Raw genomic sequence first — 25,299 nt, 5'->3', positions numbered from 1 at the left:
AAGGAGGCAGCTCTAGTTGTATTTAATGTGGTTTATGAAAATAAAGACACATAGCATTTCTTGGTGCCATGTTGTGATTCATATAAAGAATTGCAGATTGTGATGGGTGTGAGGTAAGAAGGGGTAGCCAGAGAGATAGATACAGTGGGCAGATTCGCCATTTAGCGAGTGGACAGGTCTTAGTGCTGCATTGAAAGTAGAGGGTGGGAGATTGGTGCCAGGTTTCTAGCTGACAACTGGGTCAGCCAGAGTGCATTGCCCACACCCTTCCCAGAGGATGCATCCATCCCACGATGAAGACTCCTGAAGGTGTCAATCCAGTCCGGCCTGGTTCCTGTCCCCTATCCACACACACCGTCCCCTCCCTCCCCCTCAGTGTGTCATAGGTGCTGAGGCGGTGCGGGGCACCCGACAGGTGTTAAGGGAGGGGGTCATTGTGTGAGAAAAGGAGTAACATCCTGGCCTTTCCCCGGCTAAGCCACCAGGGGCTCCAGCGAGGCCTCGGCCCACCTCCCAGGGAGGGTCTCCTAGCCTGGCCTCCACGTGGTGCCCGCCTTCTCCAGCGCAGATGGGCAGAGGGCAGGGGCCGGGACCTGTTTGGCCCACCCGCGGTGGGGCACTGTCCTGCGCACGAACCCGACCCCTTGTCCCGAGGTCTCGGGGGGCCAGGCCGCACGGGCAGTGGAGCCCGGGGCCGGGCAGGGGTGAGCCTGTGGGCGAGAAGGTTTGCAAGTGCGCCACGGCCGCGGGGTCGGGGCTAGGAGAGTGGAGACGCCCTCCCGAGCCTCGGCATCTTTGGGACGGGATTTTTGGGCCGGATTTTCTCCTGGGCCAGGAGGGGAGAGCCTCCCCTTGCAGAGACCCTATCTCCCCACCCTCCCTGCGTCCAGCGCGCCAGGGCCCGGGAAGGGGCGCCCTTCTTTGCGCCCGGGCAATGGAGCGGTCCGCTCCCTCCCCAGGCCCGCCGCACCAGTCGGGGCGCCAGGGCTGCCCAGTGGGTCGTTTTCCCTCGTTCTGCTTGGCCGCCGCCCCAGGGGAGGGGAGGGGAGGGCGGGCAGGGCTGGAGGCGAGGGTCGCCGGGGAGGGCTGGGAAAGGGCTGCGGCAGGGAGGAGCAGGGGCACGAGTCAAGTCTGCATGCGGGAAGGGCCAAGAGAGGGCATTTCCCGCCTTTTCCTGCCCCAGCCCCTCGCCTCCGCCACTCAGCCTCCTTTCTCTGCAGCGGACAGAGGGACTGGACAGGGGCTACGGCCTGCAGCTCACCCCTGAGCTGAGGTTTCTGGACCTCCTCTAATGTCAGGACCGTTTTACAAATGAAGCTATTGAGGGCGCTGGTGCTGGGCTCCTGGCAGAAACTGCTACATCTAAGGGCCGCCCAGTCCTCCTCTGTGCTCAGCCAGCTTCTGGCACTGTCTCCTTATCGAATGCCTCCTGGCACCAGGGGCCCCTGGTTCCTCCTTCCAGCTCTGGGCCAGCCCCTCTCAGCGTCCTCTGTGCACTTCTCTTCTCACAAGGCTCTGGAGCTTGGAACTGGGCTCACTTCTCTTCTGTGTGTCTCTGAGGGAGCTCAGCTTCCCCGATGTGGGGCCTCAGTGACCCTCCTGCACGCCCACCCGCAACGCAGCTGACTCCCAGACCTTGCTTCCCGCCCGCTGTCTTCAGAGGCCCAGCCCTGGTAGCCAGTGGCCTCCCGGACATCTGCCCCTGGCTGTCTCTGAGGCCCTCGGGGAACCTTGCTCTGCATCTCAGAGATGGCACTATCATCTGCCTGGCCTGTGGGATCGTGTGTGTCATGGGACCCGTGGGGGTCAGGGGTGAGCTGCAGGCCGTAGCCCCTGTCCAGTCCCTCTGTCCACACACAGCACTCCTGTAGCCTCCACGTGTCTATCACAGCTCAGGTGGCAGCAGGCTCTGGGGGCTACTTCTGTGCTGGGCCAGGAAGAAACCTCACAGTGCATGTGTATTGAGGTGGCTTCTGGGGGTAGAGAAGTCTAGTGCTGTTGGGAACGGGGTGAGGAGGCAGGCTTGGGGCCAGCTGGATGGAGAAGGCTGGCACAGAAAACTGGGCTGTTTGAGAGTCATCATTGTTGTATCTCCTGTGATGAATTTTCTGTAAGAACCGAGCTGAGCTCCTTTAAAAGAAGCCCTTTCAAAACAAAGTTCTTTAAAAGGGGTAGGAGAGTTCCTTGGGAGCCAGCGTTGGTGGGGGCAACAGGTGGAGCCCCGCCCCCCCAGCTCCCTGAGGGCTTTAAAAGGGAGGCTGCCCTGTGGCCTTGTGGCCCATACCAGTGGGACCCTGGCAGGACCCATCTCTGACCAAGCCTGCGCTCAGGCCTGCGGACAGCTCCCGGCCTTCTTCCCCACAGCCCGGCTGTGGTTCTTCCTCACCTGCCAGCACCACACAGCCCACGAGGCTGACCCCTGCTCCTTCCCTGATGTCCTGGGATTCAGAAAACGGATCCCCCCCTTCCCCCGCCTCCGCCTGGTCCCAGCTTTCTGCCTCAGAGACCTGCCATACCCCTGGTTGAGTCCTCACGCAAGCCAGATTCTTTCATTTAGGGACTTCCAGAGGGGCCTTTGCCCCTGTCTGCTCCTGCCTGGGCTCTCTGGAGCCTGTCGGAGCTCCACAGGCACTTTCTCTTCGAAGCCCACCTGGCTGCCCTTGCCAGGCGTACTTTCAAAGCCAGGCCTTTACTTGTCCCAGGGCCTCATCCCACACCACATTTTATTGTCCTAAGACTGGGATTCTTCACCACAGTGGCCCCAGTGCCCAGCACTGAGCCTGGTACAAAGGGGGTGCTCAGGGAAAGCCCGCTGCATATGTGCATGAACGGGGACTCCAGGGATTTTTGGAAGCTCCTGGCTGAGGTGTCACGGATGCTGGATGAGGCTCGGCAGACGTTAGGTTCTGCAGTGTCCCGAGACTTATGACCAGAGGCCTGGTTTTCTCAAGAAGTTTGACCTGTGGATGAGCTTTAAGACAGCTCTCAGCAAACAACTATCACCCAGAGTTACCCTGGGCCACCTGGGTCCCTGCTCTTGTTTCTTCTGCAGGCTTCAACTCTGACCCACTGAGGGCTCAGCCTGCTGGGCTTTCATGGGATCCAACCCTTGCCTCGTGCCGCCCACCTTCATGATGGGGTCCTGTTCTCAGTCTCCTGGCATTGCCTGCCCACTCCCACCTCGTGCTGACAACTCCCAGGAATTGGGCATTTCTCGGACTCCTCTGGCCCCCATGGGTGAAAGCAGAGCCTGGCATGCCACCTTCAGTGTACATGGCGTGCACACATGTGCACACATATCCCCCCACCCCCCAGGCAGAGAGAGACACTGCTGAGCCAGGGGACCAGATTTATTAGACTCCAGCAAGACTACGGTACATGTTTCATGCAGATTAAATATGTGCCTTCACTGCCCCTGGGAGGGGAGCACTTTCACTGCCAGCTCCTTCATTGGCATGTGAAGGGTGCGTGTCAAGGGGAACCCTCAATATACTCCGCATGGGGGACGGTTGGGATCATGACTGGGGGTGGAGGTGAGACAGCGGGCAGCTGAGGGCCCCTGGGACCTTGAGTCTTCAGAGGTTCAGGGACTGCAGGACCTTGGTCCTTTGCTGATGCTGGCACCAGGGACTCTTGATCTTTCAGAGGCACTGGGATTACAGGAACTTGATTCTTCACAGGCTCACGGACCACAGGACCTTGATTCTTTGGAATCTCTGGAACCAGGGGACCCTGATCCTTGACCAGTGCTGGGAGAGTGGGGCCTTGATTCTTCACAGGCTCAGGGACCACAGGACCTTGATCCTTTACAGGATCATGAACCTTCAGGTGCTCTGGGGCCACTATGCCTTGATCCTTGACTGGCTCTGGAGCCACTAAACCTCGATTCTTTGCAGGCTCGGAGACCACAAGACCTTCATTCTTTACAGGTGCTGTGACCATGGCACTTTGATCCTTTAGATGCTCTGGGACCACAGGACCTTGATCCTTGACAGATGCTGAGACCACGGAGTCTTGATCCTTAACAGGTGCTGGGACCACAGGAACTTGATTCTTGACAGGCTCAGGGACCACAGGACCTTGATCCTTCAGAGACTCCGGTACCACGGAACTTTGATCCTTAACTCTTGCTGGAACCATAGGACTTTGATTCTTTAGAGGCACTGGGATCGAGGGACTTTGGTCCTTGACTGGTGCTGAGATCACAGAACCTTCATTCTTTAAAGGCTCAGGGACAACATGGTCTTGATCCTTGACTGGTACTGGGATCACGGGACCTAGATCCTTCAGAGGCCCTGGGACCACAGAACCTTGATCCTTTGGAGGCCTCAGGACCGTGGGGCCTTGATCCTTTGGAGGCTCTTGGACCACAGGACCTTGACCTTTCAGAAGGCCTGGGACCACAGGACTTTGATCCTTGTCTGGCTCTGTGGCTACAGGTCCTCGATTCTTACTCGAATCACTGGCGGGTTGGACCAGGCTCCTGCAAAGGAGAGAGAGGTGGTCACTGTGAGGGTAGAGCTCAGGCCAGGGAGGGGGCAGAGCACAGATTGCCTGATAAGTCTTGGCCCAGGGGAGCCTGGGCCAGGCAGCTCTTGCTGGAGAGCCAGGAGAGTCTGATTTCTGTGTTCTTAGTACAGAACGTGGGGTGGGGTGAGGGGCAGGCTCAGGAATCAGTCATTCAGTGTGCTTGCCAATTGATTATAACCTGCACGTGGCACAGGGGTGGTGCCCTGGTGACAATGGCAGTACTGTCACTGGGCTCAGACTCGGCCAGTGGGCATCCCAGCAGCCCGTCCACCCCACACTCCATCCAGGCCCCTACTTTTTCCTCCAGGACCACTGGGCCCATCCTGGGAGCCCCATCTTAGCTGTCCACTCAGATGACCCTACAGGCCAGGGGGCTCTTTCCTTGTTCTCAGGGCCTCCTGAGGTTCCTCTCCCTCCCTGACCCCCTTTTTCAGGGTTGACTGCAGGGAGGGGCAAGGGGTTGGTTCATGGCATACCAAGAAAGGGGGCAGTGGGAATTTCCCTCTCCCCCCTCCCTGGAAAGGGAAAAAGCATTTTTGTCACTGACATTGTATAGAACAGCCGGCACATGGTGATAATAAAAAGCAGACTGGCTTCTAGCTTTATTATTGCTTTACATTCTCTAGAGACAACGCCCCTCATTATTGCCTGCACCACTCCCACTGCCCCCCACCCTGGGTAGGTGACTGGCTGGGACTCCCCATTCAGGCAGTGATGAGGCCCTGGTCCCCTCACTCCATCCCTATTTCCAGTTCCCTCTACTCTCCTGGGAACCTTGCCCCCTTACCCCCACTAACTCCAAGGCTCCTGGGCCTATTTCCCTGCAGCCAAGAGTCCCAGCCTGTCACCAGAATCCTCAAGGGCTGCTCCAGCTGCCTCACTGCAGCCATCCTCCCCGTTCCTCGGCCCTCCCACATGTGGAGAGCATGTGACAACACGGACTCCCGAGGGCAAACACTGCCACAGTCAGACCAGCCGGTCTGGGTTTAGAGTGCACATCCCTTCCTTGCAGGCCACTCAGAAGGAGTGTTGCTCAGCCGGCGTCACAGCCTACAACACATTCTGCTTTCCAGATCACTTCTTTTCATAGCTCACTTCGGCAACACAGCAGCCCTGTGAAGCACACAGGATGGATTTTATTAGCCCTGCTTGTCTGATGACAGAAAGGAGGTTCTGAGAGGGCGGGTGACGTGGAAAGTGAGGGGACCCACATGGCCTACTCTGGGTCTTTCCACTCCTGGAGCCTCTGCTTTTCCCCCTGTAGTCCTGGCACATAGTAGGTGCTCAGTCCAAGGTAGCTGTTATTATTACTCTTACACCTGTGGCAACGCAGTCTTTCAGCATTTTAACAGTTCCTATCAGGCTTTTAGAGGAATATGTCTCATATGCTTCTTAAAGCTGCTCCGGTAAGACCTCTACTTGGTAATAGTTCCTAATCTCAGTACGGTTTAATCTCTCTGAGCCTCAAGCTTGTCATCTGTTGATTGGGCATAATGATATTTACTCAGAAATTTATGATGATTAGTGCCCACATACACAGAGCACCTTGTACTATGGTATTATTAATATTAGGTAGTATTATGATTATTTTTCTATTTACTTAGACATAAAATTACATATATTTGGACTGTTTTTATTCTGCCATGTCATCCTCATGCAGAAGCTTTTGATTGTATTTAGCACCTGGACACCACAGCAGCACAGGCAGCCCATCCACCAGCCCCCTTGCTGGCGCTAAGCGTCGCAGTGGCACGAGAGGGCCAGGGCGGCTCTCGGCTCAGCACGACGTGGGGCACAGCTGCGCTGGCCGGCGGACGCGGCCGTCAGCAGGACCTCAGTGTTTGAGGAGCGAGCCAGGCGAGGCCATGAGAAGCCTGCAGAATCCAAAGATGGCATCAAACACCTCCAGTCATTGGTGGCTGGCCAGAGAGGAAAAATAAGAACCGACTTCAGAATACAGTCAAGCAGGAAATTGATTAGATATGTCCTCTCAGGTCCTGAGGTGACCTGGGTGGGGTCATCCCTATGGGTGACCAAGCTGAGAGAGGATAAAAGAAGGTGACTGGGCTTAACTGATCTCAGGGCTTGGGCTGCAGAACCTGCCCCTTGGCAGGACGTGGACTCAGAGCCCCCACAGGCCCGGAGATCATAAAGGCCAGCCATGCTTCCCTGGCTTTTTGCAGCCTTGGCCTCCAGGCCATGCCCCAAGTCTCTGTTTAATGAGATGCCCCCAGCCAGCTGTGAGCTAACCCCAAATGTGTGAGGACACATAACCTCATATTGCTTCGGTTAGTAAACTGTTTTCTTTAGTGGGTAAATGTCTTTAATCATGGAAGGGTTTAGAATTAAGATTAGAAATGATGAATTAAGTCAAACTCAAAGTATTACCTTTTTTGAGTATTAAGTTTGGGAAAAATCTACATAGATTTAGTTCAAAAGTATTTGTAATATTTTGGCTGGGCACGGTGGCTTACGCCTGTAATTCTACCACTCTGGGAGGCTGAGGCAGGAGGATAGTTTGGGCTCAGGAGTTCGAGACCAGCCTGAGCAAGAGCGAGACCCCATCTCTACTAAAAATAGAATGAAATTATCTGGACAACTAAAACTATATAGAAAAAATTAGCTGGCCATGGTGGCGCATGCCTGTAGTCCCAGCTACTCGGGAGGCTAAAGCAGAAGGATCGCTTGAGCCCAGGAGTTTGAGGTTGCTGTGAGGTAGGCTGACGCCACGGCACTCTAGCCCAGGCAACAGAGCGAGACTCTGTCTCAAAAAAACAAAAAGTATTTGTAATATTTAGGATAATTTAGCATATTAGAATATCTAAAAAATTAGCTTTGTGGTCCCAATATAAAATGTGTAATGAAATAATTAAGTTAGACAAAATTTAAAGTAGAAAAGTTTTACAGAAAAGAGAAAGTTTTACAAATTACGAAAATAATGATGGAATTTTTATGACAATCTGAGTCACCATAGTTTTAAACTTAATTTATTTTAAATTACTTATAATTTAATTTAAATTATTTAAGAGAATTGAATTAAGTTAGAAAATCCTCCTTAAAACAGATTATTACATTTTACCAGATTTTTTTATTTTATGACTTTTATCAATTAAGCATTCACTTTTAAAACCAAAGCAGCCTGGACAGTTTTTCTATGCACAAAACATTCCTCAAGGGCTCCATGGCACCCTCGCTGACACTGACTAGTTGTCACTTGGTCTCACAGTTCCCTGCCAGTCTCCCCATCTGTAAAATGCCCCACCACCTCTAATAAGGCTGGTGGGGGCTGCATGCCCAGTGCATCCACGTGAATGAGGCAAAGCTACCCCCGCATGCTGGAAGTTGGGTGCACAGCTTGGGGAGCAGAAACAAGGTGCACTCAACCCCACTCAGGCCACAGGCCAGCTGTCCTTGGGCGTGGCCCAACCTGCACAACTGAATCTGGTGCCCTGGGCCAGCTGCAAATCTTCTCAAGATAGCGTTTGACACAGGCCCCTGCCACCTCCCAGCCTGTGTGCCCTGAAAGCACTAACCTCTCAGAAACTAGAATGACCTGCTGGGTTTATCTTGGCTTCTGTGCTGCTTATTGTCTGAGAGGGCTTGGGCAATTGCTCAACCATGATAGACCTCAGTTTCCCCACCTGTAAAATGGGGATGACAATATAAATGGCAGGGACTCCTATGACAGATGATCAGAGGATCCTGTTAGGCAGGGATCTGAAGTCAGAGTTCTTAATATTTGTAGAGTTCTTGGGTATATTACACAAATAAGTCCATTACTGTAGTAACTGTAATAACAGTTTACTAAATGCTCACAGCTTCGTTACTTTATCTCCCTTGACCCTCATGGCAGCCCTGGGACACGGCAGGCTGTCCTGGGACCCCACTCCACTTCAACTGGCCCCTCGTACTGGTTTACACACTCCCAGTGCTGGATCTTTGCTTCACCCCCTTCTCCCCATCAAAGCCCTGCCTGTTCTTGAAGGCTGAGCTCAGCGCCCACCTCCTCAAAGGTCGTCCTGCCTGTGTCTCTCCAGTCTGGCTTTGTGCACATCCCCCTTGCAAAGCCATTTCAGTCTCTCACGTTCACAGGTATCTCAATCGCTGTCAGATTCCCTGATAGACCGTGAGCTCCCTGAAGGCAGGAGCCATCCTCCTCGCCTGTAGCCCTAATGCCCAGCACATGTATGGAACAAAGAGGACAAACAGAAAGATTTACAAATTACTGCTGCGGACACCTGGTTCATTCTCTGTTCCACAGCCCCAGCCAGACACCGAGAGTGGCCTTTGATACCACGCTGTCCCTCAGAACCCTCTCCCAAACCATCAAGTCCCATCTATTGCATCTAATATTTCTCTCTCGAATATTCCTACTTCTTTCCTTCCCTCTTCCCTTACCACCTGCCATGCCATCATCTCTCTGGGCCACTGTCACAGCCTCCTGCCTGGCAGCCCCTGTTCCCTCTATTCTTCCTCTCCTCCAATCCATTGTTCGTGCAGAAATCAGAATGATCTTTCAAGAAAGCAAACTTTATCCCGTCCCTTCCCTGCTTGCAAGCCCTCAATGTCTTCTCCTTGCACTAAGAGGGGTTACACGGCCCCACCCAGCTGGCCAGCCTGCTAGCCTGCCCCGCCCGGAACCCTCCCTGGCTTTATGTCCCCAGCACCTCCCTGTCCCAGGGTTTCATTCTGTTCCTTCAGCACGCCCTGCTCCTTCCCTCTTTACAGCTTTTGCACGTTCTGTTACCTGCTCCTGGAATATTCTCTTGCTCCCCCTTCACCTGGCCAGTGCCTCCTCAGCCTGCATCTCGCAGCCCCCTGGGGCATTGGCTGGGGAAAGGCCTCCCTGACCCCACAGTCGGGGCCAGCCCCTGCGACAGGATCTCCTAGTCTCTGGCACCTTTCCTCTCCCTCATCACAGCTAATAACTTGTATTCTTTTGGATTAATGTTTTCCCTACTAGACTGAGTGTTCGAGGGGCAGGGACCATGCAGTTTTGCACATTATTGTATCCTCTGTACCTAAAAGAGTATCTCCCCCAGGGTAGGCCTTGTCGAATGAATGAATAACTGAGAGCTTTTTCTGTGCCAGGCTCTGTCCTATTTGCAAAACTCAATGTTCCACAGTTACATGAGACATACTCAGTCTTAGACACTTCATTTTCTGCCCTTCCGCCTGTTTCCATGGAGACAGGCAATGCCTCCTGAGTGCACACCCGCTAGCCTTGCATCCATGCTTCATAGAGTCTGGACTCAGGGTTACCGAGCCCTGCTCTCGACTAGCTGGAGAAAGGACTTCATTCCCTCCCACTGATTCCTGCCCTTGCACACAATTCTAATCCAATAATCCACCCAGGTGTTTATTTTTCTCCCTAGATTGCCTCCTGTTGCACCATCCAAGCAGCCCAGAGCGAGGGCAATGCTCCTGGCATAGGGCCCTGTTCAGAAGTCAGGGAACCTGTGGACCCTGTCCTTGAATCCCCTGCCTTCCCACATGTTCTGAGCAATAATTACGTGCCAGGCTTGGTGCTGGATGTTTCAACATAGGTGATTTTGCATGATGTAAAAGCAACCTGCTGGAGAGAAAGCGCACTGATGGGCTTGAGGCCAGAGAGCCGAGTTTGAAAGCTGACTCCACCCTTCCTAGCTAGGCGATGGCATCGTGGCTGTGCATCTCTAGGCCCTAGTTTCCTTACCTATAAAAGGGGGCTTACTCAGCCTACCTTCCTGGGAGGATTAGCTTGTGGAAATGCGCATGGCATGACCCCTGGCATACAGGTGATATTTAGTAATGTTAGTTCTAAAGAGAGACTCAGTGATCGGGCCCAAATGTCTTGCTCTAAGATGGGAAACGAGGCCCAGAGTGGGTGAGTGACTCTGCCACAGCCACGTAGCTAACGGATAGCAGGTCCAGGACTAAGACGTGGGCCTCTCCACCATCCATCAGTGTGGGGGCAGAAGGGGTGGAGCAAACTCACTTGGAGCACAGATGGCAGGAGAGAGGAGCAAGACGCAGGCCAATGGTGCCACAGGGGCCCTGGCAGGAGGCGACAGCAGACAGTGATGTCACTGCTCTGTTCCCTTTCTCCCTGCGTCCACGGGCTGTACACCAGCCCACGATTCTTGGATACAAACAAAGCTCCTAACAGGGATGGGAAATGCAGCTGCCCAAGGGGGATTGCCAAGGAAACCACCTTTGAAAGGCTCATTATTCTTACGAAGAATCTGCAGGAAACAAGGAGTTCTCAAAACAAGAACGCTTGCTCTGCCTCTGCCCCACAGGACTCTGTAGTAGCCTCAATTTTAGCAATTATCATGTTGTTTGGTAATTATCTGCCTCTCCCGCTAGACCGTGGGGCTGTGTTTTGTTCATCTTTGCATCGCAAGTATCTAGCACAGCGTCTGCCTTATAGAGTACCTGGCACATGTGTGTGGGAGTAACTCATGGCTGGTGTGTGGCTTTTTCTCTTTATTCTCTTTTATCCATTCATTGGACAAATCTACTGAGCCCCCGTTCTGTTAGGCTCTGTGCTGGGCCCTGACTTGAGGAGCCCCTAGTGTGGAGCAGGAGACAGACCTATAAACACACTCCACGAACACCATGCCTCCCGCCATGGGCAGGCACCACCGCCAGCCCAGGCCTGCAGTCGTATCAACCTGGGTCTCTTCAACCAGACAGGCTCAAAGGTCTCTTTAGGGGCAAAGCCGTCACTTGGCTGGAGAAGTCCTCCCTCTCCGTTCCATGAAAGCGCAACTCCATAGAGCCAAATCAGAGGCGTGCGGGGCTGGAGGGACAGACCCGAAGGGCCGTGGGTCTCCTGGACCTGCATGTCAATCTCCCTGTCGGCTGGCGGCCCAGCCGCTGCCCTCTCCACCTTGGAAAGTGAGAGCCCCAGAACTGAAAGCCATTTTGCAAGTGTGATCTCCAAACAGGACACCTTCTCTGCCCCGGAGTCTATACCTCCGTGGATCGGCCCTCAGCTGCTCTCGCCGTCTCTCAGGCACACCAGGGCTGGCTGCCAGAACACCACCTCTCCCCGCCTGCCTAGTAAACCCTTTCTCAGTGACTGAAGCTTCAACTCCAGGGCCACTTCCTCAGTGAAGCCACCTCTGACCCTCCACTTCCTTCTTCTGTGTTCCCACGGCCCCCAGCGAGTGCACCCCCCACAGCAGCCCCCATCACGTCAGATTCAGCCGTTTTGTAGCTGCCTGTCTGGACTGGGCTCTTTGAGTGCAGGGACCATGTCTGCTTCGTCGGTTTCTCTCCTGCCCTCTCTCCCTCCCCTTCTCTCTCTGCCTCCCCAACCCCTGCTTCCTTCCTGGCTTCCACAAACATTTAGTAAACGCCTATGTGCCCTGCCATTGGCTATAGTGGAGAACCAGGGAGCTCTAGCTCAGGGCTGGCACATAGCAGGAGGCCCACCATCTACATGAGGAGTTTTTCCAGTAGCTCGTACAAGATCAAATTCTAACAACCACATACACTTGACGTATAGATGTTTCCCTATTTTCAACTGCCTTAGCACCTTTTTGGTACCCCCCAAATTATAACAGCTCTTTAAGGTTTTCTAAGAGGACTTTACATACAACATGGCATTTGATTCTCACAACTGGAATCAGCCAGGCAGATGGGGATGGTCCTCACTTCCACCTCTAGAAAGGGGCCAAGCCAATGTCAGAACCTTAACTGAGGAGCTCCTTCTTGTCTACACCATCCCTCATGGATGTGCCTTCAAATATAGAGACTCCAAAGTTGTCTGCAGACACCTGAACTGGGTTCAGCTTGAGACAGCCCTGACTGGTTCTGGCTGGAGCCAGTGCCTTCTGCGGGTCCCAGCTCAGAGCTCCCAGCTGCGTCTCCTGAGAGTTGTCCCCCTGGGGCCAGCCCCTACAACCTGCCTGGCCAGCCCCCGTTTCCCTCAGCCTTTCCTGTGTCCACTGTACAAGGACCCTCTCAGGTTTACCTCCCGGCATTCAGCAGGCTCTGGCAAAGAGACAGCCCCAGAAAACAGTAGCATCCTGGCCTAAGAGTGCTCATCTACATTCACAGCTGTAAGCCCTACCTGTGTGGCTGCCAATCGGTCTACCAGCCCAGGGCCACACAGTCCACCCAGATGTGGCTCATCACCACAGAAAGAGCAGCTCAGACCAGCGAGGAAAGACTCCACCACCACAAGGCTTAATTCTGGGTAGGGGGTGGGGAGAGTGAATTGTGCTGATCAAACTCAGCATCTGTGACCTCCCTGTGACTCATTTCCATAGACAGAGCATGTAGAATCATTGATGGCTTCAGTGCAAGCAAGGGACAGGCTGAGGAGACTGCTATTTCAGGAGAATGCACGTCTTTACAATAGGAACCCTAGAGCTGGTTCCAAATACTGGACAAAGAGTGGGTTTTAGAGTCACTCAAACCTGGGCTCAAATCCTGGCTCACCGTACAAGTCGTGTGACTTTGTTACTCAATCACTGAGTTTTGATTTCTTTATCTATAAATGGAGATGATACCTATAGACTTTCTAACCTTATTGTGAAGATTAAATGAGACCAAGTGTGTAAAGGCCAAATAAATGTTCATTCCCTTCCCCTAGGCTGTGCCAACTCTGCGTGTTACAAAAGCCAAACCAGAGACCTGGGCTGGTTCCTAGTTCAGATCTTTCTTCACCACGCTGGGCTTCCAGGCAGGGAAAATGGTCGCACTAGGTGGCTAGGTGATTTTGCTTTTCTGCCTGGTTATATACTTATTTATTTTTGCCATTTTTAAATATCTTTCTAGATTTGACCTGATAAGAACTAAATAATTCCTAGTTATATAAGAAATATTTTTAAAAGCATCCTTGGTTGTTTTAATACCGGGAAGGTGAAGTCAAGGGCACAGTTGATTGTCCCAGTGGGCTGCCAGGAATCTGATAATCCTGCTAATGACCCTTTTTGAAATGTAAAGTGCTGGATTAAGGCAGCCAGACAAAAATGGCTCAGTTCTTGTCTAAGTCTGTGCTCCTGGGAACTTGCAAATCAATTTTTGTCCACTCCCAACCCCCATCTAAAGCAAAGGATAGGATCTTGAGCAATTAATCAAAATGGCTTCATGTGTCCAGAGGGAATCACTTCAAATGAATGTGTAATTGCAGAAATGGAATCTGCACCCGGTGATTTATAGGGTGTGCTCAGGGAGGAGGGGCCGACGAAGGGCTGGGGAAGGAGAGGAGGGCAGCAAGAGCCATCACCAGATGGCCTTAATCTCAGGCCACTGTGTAGCACAGGGAATGGGTTTACCTCGTGTAGCTCCACTGCTACACTGGGGCCAAGGGTGGTGAGTAACTGGGATGTGGTGGTCAGCAAAACCACCAAGAAATGAACTGCTGACAGGGGCACTCCCCTTTCCAGTTTACAGAGCACTTTTGCCTGCGTCCCCACTGGGCTGTCACAACAGTCCTGGGAATCAGAAGCCGGTATCCCTTGCTATCAGAGCTCTTGCCATCAGCTATCCCAAACTCTGGAAGTAAACATTTGGAAAACACACTATCCCTTGCTGGCCAAACTCTTACTTCCTGAATTTGGGAACCAAATACATTTGGAGAGTGACGCATACTTGTATTCTCTTTGAAGCTTAAAGGAATTAAGAGACTCAGCCAAAGTCACATGACTAGTAAACAATAGAGCCTGGATTTAGAACCAGGCCTATTGCTTAGAATTAGACGTGCCTATGGCAGGCCACGGGTGGGGGATGCCTTTCTATTATGCTAGAATTAAGAACTCTGCACTGAGCAGGGGTGGGATTAGCCAACCTCTTAAGATTGCCCTATAACCAAGAGCTCATGAGTTTATGATGTTAGGACTATTTAGAAAAAAAGGACAGAGATATGCTGGCCTGAACAGAGGAGCTGCCCATTATAAAACCAGCCATTGACTTCTCTTTGCTGTTGCCATGACATCTCTCAAAACCACCCCTTTCACATGAGCAAGGACAGTTGTTGGGGAGAATAAAGCCTTGTGGAGGAGGAATCACGGTGAATGTGGAGGTGGACAGTAAATATTATCACTCACTCACTCACTGTTCATTCAACAAACACTTCAGAAGACACTCTGTGTGGCAGGCATTAGGCCAGGAGCTAGGGCTATGAAGATGACAGAAGGACCTGGGCCTTGCCCTGGGGGAGCACAGACTGGTGGGGGACACACACACATGAGCAGATGACACAGTACACATGGAAAGTTCCATCATGAAGACACAGGGAGCTTCTTACCCAGCCTGGGAGGTGCAGGAAGGGCTTCCTGGAGCTGTCCCCTGAGGAGTCTTGAAGGATGAGTTAGCCAGGTGGAGAAGCAGGAGAAGGGCATTCTGGGCAGGTGGGGCAGCGTGGGTAAAGGCATGGAGGTGAGAAGCAGCATGGTGCACTGAGGGAACAATAAGCTTCTGCCACGAGGAGCCCAAGATGGTTTAAAGCAGGGTGTGACATGGTCAGATTCGCAGAGTAAAGATCCCTCTAGCAGCTTAAACCAGTAGCAGTGGAGGTAACTAATTTGTCACGGCATCTGAAGCCCCCCTGGCCCCAGATAAGAGGTCTGGAGCCATCTGTTAAGATATTTATATACAATATCAAGTTAACAAGTGATTGAGCCCCCGACTTATATGAGGACAAGGGACAGAATTTAAGCTGAATTCTATTGGTAGAAGTAAAATGCACAAAATGGTGGTCTCTGATCCACGCTTCAGGTACTGGATTGATTGATCTCGGAATCGCCAGTACCAAGTTTATTCCTTATGAATGAAAAATCTGTCGGACCATTCTGAATTTAATACCCACACATTTCAGGCACCTAATCAGTTAATTGAGTACTCAAAGGAGAAGAACTATGTATTTGGCTGTGATGATTGGTCAGTACAGTCAAGATGTTTGTGCCAGTTGTGTGAAGACATGATGCCGTTCTTATCTTCCCTGGATTGGTGTCTGGGTCCCGAGACATAAGCAGGGTACTAGGTGAGCCCGCTGGGGGATCTGCGAAGGCCCAGCCAGGGTGTGGCACTGTGAGGCTTGGGTTTAGTTTTCGTTAGGAGTCCCACTTGTCTGAAACCTGATTCACTTCAGGCCACCCAGACTCCTTCAGGTGACAGGGAGAGACAGTCCAGAGGAGCCTGGGCTCCAGCGCCTCCTCCGTCGGTTTTCCCAGCCTGACCAAGCTGGCCAGGTGCCCTCCTCTTTGAGCTTCCCTTTCTCATCTGTTACCTGGGGCAAACACCTGCACACAACCCTAGCAGGGTTCAGTGGAACGACACAGAAAGAAATGCTTTGTAAGCAATCCATAAATTGTAAGAAAATTCATATTTAGGTCCATGGACCCAAGGTAATTCAATAGCTGGAATTTTTTAAAAGTGATCGTCTTAAGAGTGTTTGCTTCAATAAACTTTATAGATTACTCATAGTTAACTATATGTCTATCTATCAGAAAGAAAGTAAACACATATCTTTCAAGTACCATACAGGGAGGGGAAGGGCCCGAAATGATGTGTTTAGTGTCTACTGTGGGTTGCCTACAACTGTCATGTCATTTCATCCTCACTCTGCTCCTCTGAGGTGGGTATTTGTGTCCCCATTTTCAGAGGACACCAAGGCTCCAGGAGGTTAATGAAATATACAGGTGGCCCAGCAGCACTGATTTCTAGCCATGAACCTTGTAAATGCTTACGTGCACTGCCAGTGTTAACAGTTCACACGGTAAATAATAAAACATGTAACGATGGGAATTCTGTTTTCCCTGTTGTTGTATTCTAGGACGGTCTAGGTGTTATGAGGATATATGCATCAGCTGGCAATGGGATGGGGGGTTTGCACCACATGCTTGGTTCTGCAAGGGTGGAGTCCGAGGCAGAGTTGATTCCATTCACTGGAGACAGCTGCCTCTCCTGTCTCAGTGGCCTCAGCGGCCCCAGACACTGTCCCCACGTAGGGCTGGGGTGGAGCCTTGCTTTAGCAGAGATGGTCCACAGGCTACATCCTAAAAGAAACTTTTCGTGCCTGTGTTTCTGAAAATGTGAACTGCCTTAAGACGTATTAGCAGTAAAAGGACCTGGAACCACTGTGACATGCTAAAGGAAGGAGTCTACAGCCCTTGTGAGATGGGCCTTGACACTCCCAAATCTATGAGAAAGAAGCAGGTTATAAATTTTTAAACCCTAGTGGGAAAAAAAAAAAGAGGAAAGAATTTCATTAAGAACACACAAACTTTAAGGAAGAATGAAAATACTTTTATAATTAATTTAGCAACAACAGCCCATTTTAAAAAGAGAAGGCTGGTTTTCGTTTCGATTGCTGTGTGAGGGAGGCAGTGTGAGTGGGTTACGGAGTTGCCTCCCGGGCTCTGGGCAGCAGCAGTCACAGCAGGAACCGCAGGTGCGTGCGCCTCTGTGCCTCTGTGCGAGCCTGACCAGGTGGGCAGCCCAGATGGAGCCGGCAAGGGCCCCCCTCCCGGCCCTCTGTCTGGGCCTGAGTGTGTTCCACCTCCGCTCATTCCCTTGGGTTATTCTCCATGTCTTCATATGTGTGCTTTCTGTGAGTTTTCTCTTTGTGGCTCTGTTTCTACCTTTGTATTTCTCTCCTTTCTTACCACCTCTTCCAATCCCTGTTTTGTCTCTCTCCCTTAACTGATCAAAAGAGAGTGAATAATATACTTTTACACGTTTGTTTTACTTATTGAACAGTTTTTGTGTTTTCTGCCCCATATGAAAGTAGACAGGTGGGTGGGATGTTATCTATTCATTTGGAAAACAAATACATAGTGGGTTTTTATTTATATGAATCTTAGTCGATTCCTACCACTGCTTTCCCACCCCCAAGAAACCCTGAGAAATCAGGGCCAGCAATAATAGTCCCACCCTAGGGCTCCTAGCTTAGAGCAAGAGAGGATCTGCAGTGTGCCCGACGCCTGGCGAGGGAGAGCAGCATGGCGAGGGAGCATGCAGGGTGCGGGTGCAGTCTGGGCATGTGGGATGGAGGCCCCTTAGCAACCGCCCAGTCACGGGGCACCGGCCCTCTCTACCACCGAGCTCTGCCACTCTCCAGCCTTTGCCTTGACCCTCCCCGAGAGAACTACCTGCGAGAACCTGAGCTCACCCAGTGTTTCACCCCTCCCACACCTGTGCTCGGGTAGATCCCTCTGGCTGGCATGCCTCGGCCACCCTCAGCTCTGTTCGCCCGGGGAACACCTACCCATCCGCTGAAGTCCTCCCTGATCCACGGAACCAGCTAGAATGGACTCCTCCTTCACGCCCCACTGTGATCAGAGGCGGGGTCTCAGGCATCCCGGTTTCCCTAGTGCCCAGCATAGTGCCTGGCACATAATAGGTATTCAAGCAACATATGTTGGAAAAACGAAGAGTATAAGATCTCATTTCCCACTTTACCAGAAGGATAACAAAGTGGGAAAACTTGGCCCCAGCTCTCAGGTCCCACCCAGTTCCCACACTTTCCCATGCCTGGATCCGCTCACCTGCTGCAGGCCGCCCCTCACCTGCACAGCCCTGCCACTCTCCACTGCTCCCTCTGCCACGACCCCGTCTGTGATTCCCTACCCCCAGTGGCAAGAAACCTATCCTTCATCTGCATTCCCAACAAGGTCTGTTGTCACCTTATTTGGGTCTCTCTTACGGCTGTTTCAGCACCCCATGTTAGGCATACACACGACTGTCACCCCCATAACCCACACAGTGAACCAGCCCCCCAAGGGTGGAACTTCCAAAATGACCATAGATTAAACAAGCAAGTGAAGGCACCTCTGCCATCCCTTGGCAGGAGAAAAAGCCAGAACCAACAGTCCTGCCAGCAGACAGGAAGGGACAGAGAGCCAGAACCCAGCCTCCCAGCGTGGCAAGGCGGTGCTGAGTGCAGGCGGTCACTCTTCCCAGCAACACGGGATCAAAACGTTACACTACCTTGTTGGCCAGTGCGTCTCTCGGTCCATCTTCGCCTTTCCCAACACTTAGCTCTGACTGCTTGCAATTAGTATCTGAGAGGCAATCTACAAGAGTCAAGCTGCATTATGGAGACCCCAGGAAAACTGCAGGGCACAGCTCGTCTTGTGGAGAGTGGCTCAAATGGCAAAGGTTGGTTCCTTCACCTACTCAGCTGGGCCTCACCAAGGAAATAAGATCAAGAAAGTGGTGTTTGTCTTTAGCATTTATTTATAATTGGAAAAATTGTTTGTTTGTTTGTTTTTCTGAGCAAGCACAGACCACAAGCACGTCACAATCAATTGGCTATACAGGAATAGTTTTGTCATTCTCTTACTAACAGCAGGAATGAAATAGCACCAAGAGAGGTGTGCGCTACAGGTTACATAGACAATCTGTGGTATGCAACAAAACCCAGGCCACAAAATCTTAATTAGACACTTCCTGTCTGCCTTGGACAGGCAAAGCCATGTGGACTGAAGGGGAGTGAGGACAGAGAACAGAGCTGAGGGAAGCCAGTGCACAGCTTTAGGGGCTACTTTTGCAGGCAGGGGCAACAGCGGGAAAGCTTCGGCCCCAGCTTTCTCGCCAAGGCGGGTACGGGGAAGCCACAGGGAAATATACGGAAATGGGCAGGACAGGTATTGGAAGCTTGGTCACCTTCAGAAAGGCAACATCAAAACACTGCTTGTGGAACCAAAATCAGTTTCATTCAGTATGTTAAGCATACAGAACGAGACTGGCTGAGTTTTATTTGTAAACAGTAGAAATCAAAGGAAGTTTCTTGTCAGTGAAGTGACACATTCAAGAGTCAAAGTGAACCACAAACGGGGTTTTCTCAGTGGGTGTGTTAAAAAGAAGAGATGCTGGCAGGTTGAAAAAAACATTATATAGGTCATCAAAAGCCGCAGGCAGGGCAGGGTGGGAAATCTAGTCCCTGGGGCTGCAAGGTGGGGGGGAAAAGCCTCTGGGAGCTTATGACAGGCAAACTACGATTTGGGCAACACCAGCTTGACTCAGCCACAGGGATCAAGTCAGGTACATCCTTCTGGTTGCGTGGCTATGGAGACAGATTTACTTATGCTGCCAACCAAGTCTAGCACAGTGCCTGGCACACAGCACTCATTAAGTGAATGCTGAATGAATGATCCTTTGTGCATTGTAAACTGATTTACTTGATCTCCAAAAAATATACAGTTATTCTATGGAGAAATCCAAATTGTGGTTAACATCAACACGTCTGACTAATGCCAAATCCTGAGAAAATGGACAAACATTGGCAAATTCTCTGGATACAGTTAAGATCATGTCGACAGGGTTCTCTGGTAAATGTTAACATTAGCTAGCAAGTAGCTGGAATGAGTACTGAGATATACTCTAGTCATTTCCAGATAGGCATTCAAAAGTTGTGATTCATAAACACTGAGGCTTGCTAGCATTTCCTCTCTTCTTCCATACTTCTCCTCCCTCACAGCTTCATACCCTGAGAAAGAAAGGAAGGTCGCAGTGGGCCTGACCAAGCACTTCATTTCTAGTCCTCCTGTTCTGTTAATAATTATGGCCCGTGTAGCATATGCTGAACTAATTGGCAAAAGACTTCTCAATCAGCCCACAGTGATACACCAAATGGTGTAAATGGAGACTTTGCCGCCTGAACGGTCAGAATAAGAGAGAGCTTGTGGAGGCTCCGCTTCCTCCAAACCAGAAGGATCTAAAGGGACTTTTGAGGGCAGGAATTGTGAGACCTAAACCCTTCCCCACTTTCATTACAAAAGAAAAGCCTGCCTGAGCAGAGGCTTGGTGCTGTCTGGCAGCCCAGCAATTTCAGAATGCTGGGGACAATAAGGACTTTAAGGACAGAAGAAATAAAGTGTGCTGAGCAATATACACATCTACATTTGCAAATATAATTTTTCCGGTAGATATTTTGGGTTCCCTCACAAGCACTGGGGGTCTTTTCACAACAACTCCCCCACTAATTCCTACAACACAATTTAGCACAGCTAAGGTGGCACTTGCCACCCCTGGGGGCTTTGGCCACATAGACACGCGACACAGAATACACTGAGAGCTGCTTTTATGCATTAATGAGGTCAAAGACGCTTGCCGATCACTTAGCAGGGCACTCTCCTAGTCTGCAGCTAAGTCACAGGAAATCCCCTGACATGCCCTCAACACCCCTGTCCTCTCCGAGGAGCAGAGCAGCAGCAGCGCAGGAAGAGACAGCAAACATTGCCACACTTGTCACTACGTCTATGTGTCCCTTGGGTTTCTCAGAAACGGAAAGCCACATCCTAAATACACTATCCCTACACCTTCAACAGTCTTCCTCAGTCACCTTTAACCAGCTGTTCTGCAAAATCAGCAGCACTGGATAGGCAGTAAACAGAGGAACATCTCATTTTCGTGATCTTCCTATGACATCTGCAATACACCTAAAACACCAAACCCTTTTACCACCCCTGGCCTAGTTTTAGTTATCAGTGGCATATCTATCACTCGGCACAGCCCACTGATAGGAAACACACACACACATTCCTAACAGAAGGTTCTATGAAAAGATTACTTAACAGACACAACTCCATTTTATTGACATTAAGGCCAAGGTTGTTTTTTTGTTTTTAATATTTCCACAAATTCTGTCAACTGCTGCGGCCCAAGCTGAGCTTCTCTAGCACATGATAATTTTCCGAATTTTGGAAAAGAACACATTTACCTAAAGTTCAAAATTGTCCAGGGACACAGGCCTTAGGGAGGAATAGGAGGAGACCCGGCAGACACTTCTGAGCACTGCCAGATTTGCTTCCCAGCCGGCTCAGAGTGGCCTCCCGCTGGGACAGCCTGCCTTCCTGGCCAGCATGCAGTCTCACCCACAGCGGAGGGCACAGCCAGCGGGCAGAGCCGCCTGGTGTTCCTGGGGCTGGTGGCCTGGGTGCCCGGGCCACCCTCAGGAGGAGGCATGCTACTCGGTCTTTGAAGCAGGATTCCTCCATTAAAAAAACAAACCAAAGAGCTCCTGGAACACTCAGGACCAAGGCAGATGAGAAGCCTCTAATTAATTTTGTGGCCTTTTTTTGTTTGTTGGTTAAAAAAAAAGAGAGAGAGAGAGAGAGAAGAGTAAAAGGAAAGTGCAGTGAAATTTACTCTTTCGCCTCAGCCAGTTTATTGTTCATCTCTTTGCTTTGCTCCTTGTCATCGGGTTTGGTGGCACTGGGGCCCTCTGCGCTCTTTTTCTTGTCGGCCTTGCCTGACACCGCCTGCTTGTCTTTGGCCTTCCTCGGAGGCTTATGGCTCGCTGAGGTCTTTTTTGGTTTGGAACTCTGAACACTAGGTTTCTCCACCTGCATGGAGAGACAGACAGACCGCAAATACAGAAACACAGAAGGGAGTGGGAGAGAGAATTTAGAGAGGAGACATTATTAATGAAAAATAACAGTAATGGGAGTTTGGCACTGCTGGAGCACAGCGTATAAAGTATTTCCAGTGACACTGGGGCATTTGGGTGCTTCTGTCTGAACTCCCTGGTCAGTCACGTTGGCCACGTTCTGACCACACTGGTTCCCCTGCCCGGCCAGTCCTTCCCCTGGAGCCCCCCGGGCAGTGGGCTCTGTCACTATTCTGCAATGTCCGATGCCCCCGCCTGTGGGAAGTCTACACCTCATCACCTTGTTCAGCTCAGGCAAAGGCACATGATTTGCTGTAGTCAGTGAAATGTAAGACGGGACATGGGTCACCTCCAGGCAGAAGATTCCAGAGTCAGTCCGTGCTTCCCGCTGCTCTGTTTCCCTCCGCCACAGAGAGAGGCTTCTCCACCACCCCGAGCCCCAGGTGGAAGAGGCAACGAGGAGTAGAGCAGCAGCCATCCCATGGTGGACGTGGATTAATAAGCAAACCTCTGTTGACGTAAGAGGCAGAGATTCTGGGCTGGTTTCTTACTACAGCCCCAGCCGGTCTTTCCCTGTTTCTGTCTCTAGGATGGTGTGCCGGGAGGTCTCCAGCCTCAGCTAGGCCCTCCGGTCCTCTCTGGCTGGCTCCCTGGCCGTTCCCCCGGGGCAGCTGTTCCGCACCCACTCCACTCTCCCCAGGCTCTCCCCTCTAGCTCCGCCCCCTCACCCTGAGGAGATGGCCTCACCCTCCCTTCCTCAGAGAACTCTGTAGCCACTGGGCGTGATCCCTCAATATGCTCCCTGTCCGTATCTAGATCTGATTTCCCCACTAGTCCCTCCTTCCTCCCCTAAACCTTCCTTTGCCCAATGCCAACCCCATGTCCCGGGCCCCACATCTGTGAATAGACAGAGCTGATTGCTGGCCCTCGCCGGCTGGCTCGGTCACTCACTGAGGGCCAGTGGTTTTCAATCGCCCCTGATCTGTAGTAAGGTAACCAGCTGTCCTGGTTTGCCTGGAACTGAGAGGTTTCCTGGAACATGGAACTTGCAGTGCTAAAACTGGAAGAGTCTCAGGCAAACTGGGTTAGTTTGTTACCTTACCCATCAACTGGCCCTGGGGCAAACAGGAAACTCCAGTCAAGTGCAAGAGTTTAGGACAAATGCAGAGAAAAGGCTAATTAGCTTGCAGAGCTGTCTAAATTCTCAGACATTTTCTGCTATTATCATAGGAGAGAGGTTATGTGCACAGTTCCATGGGTCTGACGTCAGAGAATAAGCTGGGCTGCTTGGCACGTATGACTTCGGCTTCTCTGGCTATAGCTCCAACATACTTCTCCCACTCATGAACTCATCCCGCGATGCAAGTAAGTCAGGGTAGCGTGATTACAGGAAACTCCCTCAGTCCACTTCCTCACACTGTTTATTTTAGTAACAAATTACTGGGAACGTATCTTGCAGCTGATGCAACAGCTGGTGAATGGTGTTTATCCCGGATGAGAGAGGGCAGGCACTCTTCAAGGACCGGGGAGGGAAGAAAGGGTCCAGTGGCTGGAGCGGGACTGGGTGGGACCGGGCAAGGGTGCCCGCAGTACTGGGCGGGCCTTGGGGTCAGAAGCACAGCTATGTTCAGACAAGTGGATTTAGGGCTCAGGTGAGATTTTCTGCCACTCTTTTTCTGGATTTCTCAAAGTCAGAAGCTAGTTCTCTGGAAATCTGCCAGCCTTTAAGCTGTTTTTATTTAGGTAATGCTCCCTTTTAACATTCCCTTTGAATTTAACAAAGCTTTTTGTTGAAGAGGCCCCTGGGTCTCAGGGTGCTAAAGAGGAACCCAGGGATGTTTTAAAGGAGCCCTGGGGGCTGGGCCAGAGCTGGCAGCAGCCCACCCCCATGCTCTGCTGCGGTTAACCCCTCCAGTCCGGACAGTGCGGATGGGTTCCCACAAGGTCTGTCTCACCTTTGGGGGTTCCTTGAAAGGTTCGCTGTAGAGGCTGCGTATTCTTCTGCGGTCAGTGACCTTATTGTCAGCTGCTGTTGGCTTGTTGGCCTCCCCTTTGAACTGGGCACTGTAGCTGGTCTCGTGAACCATCTTATCGTCTGGGGGCTTGTACTGGGGCTTGGCTTTTATTGGTTTCACAGGCTTGATGTCCGTCCATGCTTTGAATTCATTCCTGTCAGTCAAAGAAAGCATAAGTGATGTCAAACATCACATGCCTGGAAACAGTGCTCCTAACACAGGGCCGCAAACACAGTAAGCTCACAATTAGGGCTTGTGGCACTGACTGAAGTGTGGCGAGAGGGTTAGCATCTCTTTCATCATGGAAAGTGCAAGTTTTCCTTTTTGCAAAGCTGACCCAGGTTGTGGCCATAGCAGCAGTGGCTTGGAGAAAGAGCTCAGGCGCCCCGCTCCATGCCGTGTGATCGTGGGCAGGCAACTCTATCTTCAGGCCTTGTTTTCCCACTCTCTAAAATGAGGCTGAAAAAACCCAACCCATTCAGTCATTCATGAGTTCAACAGATATTGAATGTCTGCTATGTATAAGGTTAATGAGTTGTAAAATTAAATAAGATAATATATTAGGCACATTCACTGCCTGATATATTGTGGCCTATCAACAAATGCCAATTCCCTTCCCCACTTTTTCATAATGAAGAACTTTTCTTGTCCAAAATCCTTAAGGATAATTCCTTCCTTTAAATAGCAGAGAGCTTGCTTCTTATAGTGCTGGAACTTTAACAATCTTAATCACTTTAGACGAATATCTTGTCTAAATGTTTGCAGATCTTAAGTAAGCAAAATGTGCTGAATATAATTTGGTTACCACAACCAGGACTAGTGTTGGGATATGTATGTGTAGGAGAGTCTATTTTTTTTTTTTTTTTTTTGAGACAGAGTCTCCTCTGTTGCCCCAACTAGAGTGCTATGGCATCATAGCTCACAGCAACCTCAAACTCCAGGGCTCAAGCAATCCTCCTGCCTCAGCCTCCCGTGTAGCCGGGACTTACAGGTGCGTGCCATAATGCCCAGCTAATTTTTTCTATTTTTTGTAGAAACAGTGTCTCACTCTTGGTCAAGCTGGTCTCGAACTCCTGACCTCAAGCGATCCTCCACAGTGCTACAGGATTATAGGCCTGAGTGCACCAGGCCAGGAGAGTCTTGTCGTGCTTTGGTGTGAATGGCTGTGGGTCCTTAGCCTGAATGATCCTCATCTGCTGCTTTTTGAGTCAACGTGTCAGTTTTCTTGTTCTCAGCAATCCCTCTCTGGGTTTCTCATCAGCTGTTTCTGATCTGTCATAGGGCTGATGGCCAAGATGGCCAACGACATTCAAAACAGGGTAAAATAAATGTAGCTGCTGATGGAGGCCACAGGGGTCCATCCTGTTTGTCAAGTGCATGACATTCAGTGCATAAGCTCTGTGGCTCCCGAGGTCTTACCAGGCC

General features: G+C 51.1%; 1 protein-coding gene across 1 annotated transcript in view; it reads right to left on the bottom strand.

Moving 5' to 3' along the window:
• Nucleotides 1-3,332: 3,332 nt before the first annotated feature.
• Nucleotides 3,333-25,299, bottom strand: part of MAP6 (microtubule associated protein 6) — a 76,880-nt gene continuing 54,913 nt past the window's right edge. The window contains exons 2-4 of the mRNA XM_045555440.1: nucleotides 23,815-24,028; nucleotides 21,619-21,815; nucleotides 3,333-4,483 (exon numbers count right to left, since the gene is read on the bottom strand). Of these exons, the coding sequence (XP_045411396.1) occupies nucleotides 3,472-4,483; nucleotides 21,619-21,815; nucleotides 23,815-24,028 (1,423 nt within the window). The 3' untranslated portion in view covers nucleotides 3,333-3,471. The remainder of the gene's footprint in view (nucleotides 4,484-21,618; nucleotides 21,816-23,814; nucleotides 24,029-25,299) is intronic.

The sequence above is a fragment of the Lemur catta genome, chromosome 7 (genome assembly GCF_020740605.2).
Source record: "Lemur catta isolate mLemCat1 chromosome 7, mLemCat1.pri, whole genome shotgun sequence".
NCBI lineage: Eukaryota > Metazoa > Chordata > Mammalia > Primates > Lemuridae > Lemur > Lemur catta.
This window is presented reverse-complemented; position numbering and strand designations above follow the sequence as displayed.